This window comes from Bactrocera tryoni, chromosome 5 (assembly GCF_016617805.1).
Source record: "Bactrocera tryoni isolate S06 chromosome 5, CSIRO_BtryS06_freeze2, whole genome shotgun sequence".
In the NCBI taxonomy this organism is placed as follows: Eukaryota; Metazoa; Arthropoda; class Insecta; order Diptera; family Tephritidae; genus Bactrocera; species Bactrocera tryoni.
Genome location: NC_052503.1, coordinates 27,052,798 through 27,061,584, shown reverse-complemented (window position 1 = coordinate 27,061,584; position 8,787 = coordinate 27,052,798). Strand labels below are relative to the sequence as shown.

Below are 8,787 nucleotides of genomic sequence, written 5' to 3'. Positions count from 1 at the left end.
ACAAAAATTAAAAAATAATAAACAGTAGTTCTAACTACTAAAAACCCAAGTGTTGTGTGCTCTAACAAGTAAGTCGACCACTGAACAAGTTTTTCTTCAAATTTCACAATTTATTTTAATTTTTTTATTGCTTAACATTAGTGCATAAATATGTAATTGCACCATATGGGTATTTGTGTGTGTAAACGATTTGGATTATTGCTACGCATACACACACAAATACATAAAAATGGAAAACAAAAACAAAATAACAAAAAATGTTTACAATAACAATAATTTAAATATTATTAAGTTATTTAGTTTAAGCCCCGCTGCTGATGAGATGCGATGTCGAAATGACTGCTGTTGTTGTTGTTGCAACAAATTACGTTCACAGTTAATATACTTTCCAATTACAATTACGTTTAGAAATATCACATACGCCCTCGTGGCAAACTCGTGCGAGGGTAACCGAAACCAGCGTGGCATTTGCCACAAACACACGTGCAACATTTTATTACTTACTGCAACGCCTAATCATCCATATTAACATTATTCATGCGCATTTTGGCAAAGTCCTCAAACACAATATTGTCATCGTCATCCTGGTAGTAGCCTTTTACACCGCGGTGCTGCTCGATCGACTTCATTTTCTTCATGGCATTCGAGCGCTTCTTCTCGACGGAACCTGGAGCGTGTGTTCGTGTTTTTTAATAGTGCTATCGCTAGTGTTTTTTATTGTTGTTAGACTTACCCGGTGCTGGCTGCAGCAGCTTGAAGGGCACATCCGTCTGCATTTCTCCACCCAAGGTACCACAGTTCAGCTTAATACGCACCGAGTATGAAATCACAATACCACAGGCATCGCCGGTGGATTTACCCTCCTGCACCAGCGTTGAGGAGGCCAAGTTCACATCCTCGTCCTTCAAGTGGCCATCGAGTGCAATACCTTTGAAAAATTGAATTGAATAAGTGAAGAGAGATTAAGTTTCAATATAACAAAAAAATTAGTGAATGATTTCTGGATTTAAGGTGTGTGACTTGACTAAAAAATTTATATTGCGCCAAAATGTAGGCAATACAATTCACTGCTTTACTGAAAGCTTCCAACAAAGCAGATAATTTAGCTAAAATTTGTAATACTGCCCAAAATGTAGATCATATTTTTTTATTACGGAATTTTCGTATAAAAATAACAATTTGGCTAAAATTTGTAAACTTACGCTAAAATTTGGGAAATGTTTTTTTAATTATGAAAGCTACCAACAAATAATAAAGCTTTAGATTTAGAGACCATCACTGTTATTCCACACAATATCACTATTCAACCGCCAAATCATTACTCACCATGTCGATCCTTATTATTCGCTGCCAATGGAATTAAATAGAATGTCTTCGACAGATTCGCACCCGGCGTGATAGGGCAGCCCTCCTTAGTCTCCAACTGTGCCACATGTTTGCTAAATTGCGCATTCACCATGGTGATCTCTGTGTGTTGCACTATGAAGCATTTAATATTTTTAACGGATTTCTTCGAATTATTGCTGATCTGCACGGTGGCAGCCACTTTCTCGCCATGATAGTAAATCTCACGATCCAGCGTAACTTCCAAGCTGATCTTGCCATTAGAGAACGTGAAACCTTTGCTCACCAACGAGCTGGGCAAACGCTGACCGCGTGTTGGCGGTGCATACTGCAGCTTCTTGATCACCAAACTGACCATGCTGCGTTTGTGTTGACGATCATCCTCCGAATCGGCAACATAAGCACGAATGTTGTATTCAATGCCAAGCGGTTTGCCCATATCATCGCCCTCCTGTTGCAGTGTCACGGAGCTGGGTGAATTGGGTGGGAAGTGGAAGGTGAATGGATGTGCATTGCTGCCTAGCTTGCGTACGAGTTTCTCTTGCATCGGTGTCATTTCCATGTTGCTATTTGTCATCGGCACGATTTGTTCGCGGCATAATATGAGCTCCTTGGAGAATTTAACACCCATGACCTCATCCTCTTCGCGGCCATAGCGATAGGTGGTGACCAGTTGTCCGTATACACGACGATTTTTCAAATAATCCGGATCCACGACCACAACACCGTCCACGGGATCACAGTAGTCCAAGTGATCAATGAAATCACGACGTCCCAGATAGAAGGTCACTTTGCCATTGGGTGTGGCCTTCTTGAATACTTTCACTGATACAACCATTGTCTTAAGTTCTCAATTCGCAACTCTTAGTAGTTCAATTCAAAAAAATTTCCGTTATCCTTGCGTTTTCACGGTTGGTCAATTAAATTTGTATTTCTAGTACTGTATGATTTGTTTGGTTTGGGGTTCTTGTAATGTTCGCGCGCGTCTGAAGGGAAATGCGACCACTGTGACCGCGTGCACCTGCTTATATACCTTTGCCTTTCATCCCCAATATTTAAGTAGGGGGCTGTTGTTAGTTGCCCATTTTTGTACTAAGTGGATTTGCTCATTACATCTACGTTGTTATGCGCTGCCTTTTAATTACGGCTACGCTAACATTCCAGCGGCTGGCCCTGAGAAGCCGTTGTTTGAATATCAACTGCGGAATTGCGTTTGGAAACGGTGGTGCGCCTAAATGTATGTCTCGTGTATCGAAGTCAGTTGTATTTGACGCGCTTTTCATTTCTTTAGCCTACGTAAGTAGTGGCAAAGTAAACAGCTGCATTTTGTGTGACATTTAAGTTTTTTGCGACCTCAAGCAAGGTTAGCAACTGTGTGGGTTGCACTTTCGTCTTATCTAACCTGAAAGGTAATGCGGTTGGTCAGTGTACAGTGCCGTTGGCTGGTGGGAATTAGTGCTACTTGGATTCAGAGTGGATTATACATATGTATGTACATAACTCTTCAGATAACATTATGCTTACTGTGCAATAATGGGACCCCAGGTGACCGTTAATTAACAATTTGTAATCAATATGCCTTCTTTAAGCCATATTAGTTGAAATTATATAATATTATCTCTATTTTTCTCTAAAATTGTTGATATGTTTTCCATTCCGCTAGGCTTCTTGAACTGCTCAATGTTATGAGTATTATCATGATGTTCGACAAGTTTCCCAAGTGTGTCTTGAAAAAAGAGTATTTCAACATCACATCAGAGCTTTGACACGAGATATTTCAAGAATAAGTCACAATTAGCTCAAGAAAAATGTCATTACCACGAATGATTTGATAAGAGCTATCAGGGTTTCCAAAAACAAATGCAAAGAACTACCTTAGGGAGCTTTAATCCAGAATATATTCGCACGATGATCTTAAAGGGTCCTATCCACTTAAAAGTATAGTTTTAATTAACAGAATTTAATGTGCTTTTGTGGTATTTCCAACTCAGTGAAGGTCTTCCTCTGCATCCCCCGGCGGGTACAGCGTCGAATGCTCTCATAGCTGGAGCATTTTCATTCATTCGGACGACATGACCTCTCTTAATTCGCTGAACTATGTCAATGTCGTCATATAACTCGTACAATGCGCAAAGGACCACAAATCTTCCGCAGACCTTTCTCTCAAAAACTCGTAACGTCGACTCATCAGATGTTGTCATTATTCATGCCTCTGCCCCATATAGCACGGGAATAACGAGTGACTTATAGAGTTTGGTCTTTGATCGTCGAGAGGGAACTTTACTTTTCGATTGCCTACTCAGTCCGAAAACTGGGTTATTCTGCGTTGGATTTCAAGGCTGACACTGTTGTTGCTGTTAATACTGGTTCCAAGATAGGCGAAATTATCTACGACTTCGAAGTTATGTTTGCCAACAGTAACGTGGGAGCCAAGTCGCGAGTTGCCCTCGTTGTCTACCAGAACCATTTGCTTCGCTTCGTTATCCAGTCTGGAAAAAGCAAAACTAACTATCGGCTTTTCATGTTGAAAAATCTTGGATTCTCTTGATCCCGCAGCCGATCTTCCAGAAAACCTCCGAAAGAGGGTGATGAGGATCCGGAAAAACTCGTTTGTAGTCAAAAAATTTACTCATCAGAGGTACTGAAAAATGGTTTTGTCAAACCGATCGGTCCCACCGTTTTGGAGTAACACCTATGTATATAATTAAGAAAGTGAAGAAAATATGGTCAACTCTATGTCAACTCATCATACGATATCGATATACGAGGTGTGTTCAAAAAGTATCGGGAATTTTGTGTTTTTTCAAAAATTATTTATTTATTCATGAATATCTATTTTGTCCCCTTCAAAGTAATCCCCATAAGATATTATACACTTGTGCCAGCGGTTTTTCCAATCTTCGAAGCACTTCAAAAAATCATTTTTGTTATCTTCTTCAGCTCCTCCTTCGATGCCGTCTTTATCTCGTCAAGAGAAGACTAACGTCGTCCTTTCATGGGCCTCTTCAGTTTAGGGAACAAGAAAAAGCCACAGTGGGCCAGATCTGAGGAATACGGTGGCTGCGGCATCATTAGTGTGTTGTTTTTGGCCAAAAAGTCGCGCACAAGCAGCGATGTGTGAGCAGGGGCGTTATCGTGGTGCAAAAGCCAATTTTTGTTCTTAATATTAAACTTATTGACCGTTCTTCCCTGTGGCAAGAACTCATGATGCACCACGCCCCTGCAATCGAAGAAAACTGTCAGAAAACTGTCGCTATACTTTTTGAACACACCTCGTATTATATTACATTGCCTACGTTTTGGGATAAAAATGTGGCGATTATCGGATATCGCTTAGGGACAGTGAAAATTAATATTACTGGATCTACATTGAAACACACATATTCTTAATATAACATAAATACCTTTTTAAATCACTTTGCTTGATATAAGCCGTGAGGTTTCATCATTTTCCCGTACAAATCGGAAACATGTGACTTCTGCGTTTGCTTTTAGTCCCACGTAATTTTTGTTTTGCGTTCTACATTTAACTTTTTATGTGAATTCCAATGTTGCTTCCACTTTCCATTGCTTTTGTTCGATATATTCACTTATTCCGAAGCCATAGTAGAATAAAAGAACCATAACTTATAGAAAGAATCAATATTCTACGGCGCCCACGTTATTTTATTGCCCACTAAACCAAAGTTTTGAAACCTGCTCTGTAAACAAAAAAGCTTACACAAACGAAACTTGTATACTCTCGATTCAATTTTCAAAACACCCGAAATAGACCCGGGTCAACGACTGTTATTGCGGCGATTTAACACTGTTTGAATCGATAAAAGAACAAGAATTATACTCTCGGGAGAATGCATCCCGAAAAATGCACTGTTTGGTGTGGTTTGTACGCTGGTGGAATCATTGGACCGTATTTTTTCAAAGATGCTGTTGGACGCAACGTTACGGTGAATGGCGATCGCTATCGTTCGATGCTAACAAACTTTTTGTTGCCAAAAATGGAAGAACTGAACTTGGTTGACATGTGGTTTCAACAAGATGGCGCTACATGCCACACAGCTCGCGATTCTATGGCCATTTTGAGGGAAAACTTCGGAGAACAATTCATCTCAAGAAATGGACCCGTAAGTTGGCCACCAAGATCATGCGATTTAACGCCTTTAGACTATTTTTTGTGGGGCTACGTCAGGTCTAAAGTCTACAGAAATAAGCCAGCAACTATTCCAGCTTTGGAAGACAACATTTCCGAAGAAATTCGGGCTATTCCGGCCGAAATGCTCGAAAAAGTTGCCCAAAATTGGACTTTCCGAATGGACCACCTAAGACGCAGCCGCGGTCAACATTTAAATGAAATTATCTTCAAAAAGTAAATGTCATGAACCAATCTAACGTTTCAAATAAAGAACCGATGAGATTTTGCAAATTTTATGCGTTTTTTTTTTTTAAAAAGTTATCAAGCTCTTAAAAAATCACCCGATATATGTAGTATTTGAAAATGTGAAATTTGAGGAGATTTAGAGACAAGATTAGAGGGATAAGTTTAAGTACCTCAATTATGAATAAATGTTCTCACCAGGACCTTACGAAGACAGATCTATAACCACCTTCTTACTATAAGAAGAAATAACTAACGGAAATAGTCTGGCTGTACCCGTTGTCCCAGTAGTTTATAGGTGATTATATACATACCTCAAACATACAGACGATTTTGAAAAAAAAATTCTAAAATTTTGACAACTTTAACATCTTGAACAGCGAATAACTTAATATTTGATTTGATATTGCTTATAAATATTCTTCCTCATAATATATTTATCCGAACTATTGAGAGTTATGATAGATACATAAAATGTATGTATGAATTTCTTGTTATCCTAAAACATGTATTTTCTGCTTTACTGGGTATTCGTAGAGGCATATTCTTTTATATAATGCATTTGTGTGCACATAGTAAGCATAATATGTATACTTATAACATCTACTTCTCTGGGTGCAAAAACTGTTCGACACTTCCTTCAGAGATTAACGAAATACACTTAACGAAAAAAACTCAAAAAAACTTTTTCTAACAGTTTGATCGACTTCCGGTTTCATCGGTCTTTATCTACGGCTGATATTGCGAAAATATTGTAGTATACTTTTAGGCGAACAGTAAGGTCAAGCACCCTTATATCACTAGCGCTTGTCTTAGCTGATCATCAAAGGTGTATTTATTAAATAAAATTTCCTTAACGAACGCACACACGAACAAAGTGTTGTTTTCCGCTTAATAATTGCGATATAGAATAATGAAAATAATATAATAATTTTTCTACAGAACCAAATACATGCATACATTAGGATTATATGATTCAGGCACTATATCAGTTCTAACAGATATATCTTCCTTATTGATTGCAGATTTCAAATCCATCCAACACACAACACTCTTGAGCTATGCAGTCGTGTTCGACTCCCGATCGCCATGGCTACAGCGTACGCTTCTCACCATTCCAGCCAAATCATTTACTATTGGCTACAAGTCAACTCTACGGTTTGGCCGGTGGCGGTACGTTGTTTCTCCTAGAGCTACCTGCAGCAGGTGGTAAGGGCTTGATGGAACTCGGACGCATGGAGTGGACTGATGGACTTTTCGATGTGGTAAGCCTCTATAAACAATTGAATATTTACCTACCTGAACTGGACTGACATTATTTTACTTTATTTTATAGGCTTGGTGTCCATATGCAGATAATATAGCGGCAACAGCTTCTGGCGATGGCTCTCTACAAATTTGGGGTGGCCTTGATAATGACATAGCGGCAACAGAGACAACATTGAAGTCGCTCAAGCAACCGTTGATTTGCTTGCAGGAACACAAAAATGAGGTATACAGCATCAACTGGGGTGAACAGTGGAATTGTCATCAACTGCTGTCCGCCAGTTGGGATGGTACCATGAAATTGTGGGATTGCCATCGCCAGAACTCAATCGCCACCTACACGGGACACAGTGACCTCATCTATTGCGCAAAGTTCTCACCGCTAATTGCTAATCTCTTCGCTAGCGTAAGTACAGATGGTAACTTAAACTTATGGAATTCCGCTCTTGAATTTTCAGGTAAACCCTTGATGAGCATCGAGGCGGCGCACAACGGTGAAGTACTCGCTTGTGACTGGAGCCATTTTGATCGGAACATTTTGATGACTGGTGGTTCGGACGGTTTGGTGCGTGCTTGGGATTTGCGCAACATGCGGCATCACATCTTTCAATTGTATTCCGGGGAATTTGCGGTGCGACGGGTGGCCTTTTCCCCAACCATGGCAACGGTGGTAGCAACGGCAAATTACGATTTCACAACGAGGTAATCAATCAATCTTCTCACCTAAATTTTTAATATTATTGGAGGAGATTAAGAATACTCACGAAATTTATTTTACAGAATTTGGGATTTCAATCAGTCTTTGGATGCTATGGAGGTGAATGTGAATCACACGGAATTCGTTTGCGGTTTGGATTGGAATGCAGGCGTGCCACATCAGCTCGCGGACTGTGGCTGGGATTCTGTCATCAATGTGTATACGCCGAAAACCTTAAAGGATATGTTAGACTAGTTAATAGGGGAATGTTCGACACGATATTGCATCATCATTCTATAGAGGAGTGGATAACACTAATGTCGAATTAACGTAGTACGCTTTGTAAATGCGCTGTGACCTAATTGTTAGCTGTAATTTATAGGAATTAAGGAGCTAAGCAGGTTTGAGGAAGCTGAACCAAATTCATGATCTACAAACGTATAAAATAGATCTAAAAATGTATGAAAGAAGTCCACGAGGAATAAGTAGCTGAGCTATCCTAAATTTTCGCCAACTAAGTGTCTTGAATGTGATAATAGAAATTTACAATAGGTACCTTGGAAAAATTTTTAAAAACTAAAAAAAAATAACTCGTTTTAATGTATAAATTTTAATATAATGTATAATGGAGAGATTTCATGGGCCTGGTATTTTAGGTTCTGATTTGGGAACCGAAAAAATAACTGGTATAAATCTAAAATAAAAAAGATTAGTGATTGATAAAAGAACAAAGCTTTAACAAAGCGGAGATGTACCGAATCGAAGGATATTGCTTTTAGTAAAATTTTGCTCGAACAGAACCGGCATTTTAAATACAGGGTCTCATGTCTCATCTCATATTATAATGATGTATGATTATGTAAATCTTGATATACATACATATATGTACATACATATGTTACTGAATATATAAAGTATAAACTAAAAAGATCATGCGATCATCGTAATCGTTTTAGATATAAAATGTTTATGGATATTTATTGCTTGCAAAGCACCTTCTTCTTCTTCTGGTTGTATTTGAAAGATATGGTCTTACTATCAAAGAACAAGTATTTTTTAAGCAATATTGAGACTTGTGTGAAGGAAAAAACTACTGACATCGCCA

At 38.8% G+C, this 8,787-nt stretch overlaps 2 protein-coding genes across 2 annotated transcripts; one reads left to right on the top strand and one right to left on the bottom strand.

The window, feature by feature from the left end:
- Positions 1-223: 223 nt before the first annotated feature.
- Positions 224-2,351, bottom strand: LOC120778230 (phosrestin-1). Its single transcript, XM_040109988.1, has 3 exons — positions 1,327-2,351; positions 734-928; positions 224-667 (listed from the first exon to the last, which is right to left on the bottom strand). Exons 1-3 carry the CDS (start codon positions 2,180-2,182, stop codon positions 513-515), a joined length of 1,206 nt encoding a protein of 401 aa, XP_039965922.1. The 5' UTR covers positions 2,183-2,351; the 3' UTR covers positions 224-512.
- Positions 2,352-6,780: 4,429 nt separating this feature from the next.
- LOC120778107 (peroxisomal targeting signal 2 receptor) lies at positions 6,781-8,495 on the top strand. Its single transcript, XM_040109810.1, has 3 exons — positions 6,781-6,984; positions 7,056-7,687; positions 7,766-8,495. The coding sequence occupies exons 1-3, from the start codon at positions 6,781-6,783 to the stop codon at positions 7,935-7,937; spliced, it is 1,008 nt and encodes a 335-aa protein (XP_039965744.1). The 3' UTR covers positions 7,938-8,495.
- The last annotated feature ends 292 nt before the right edge of the window (positions 8,496-8,787 follow it).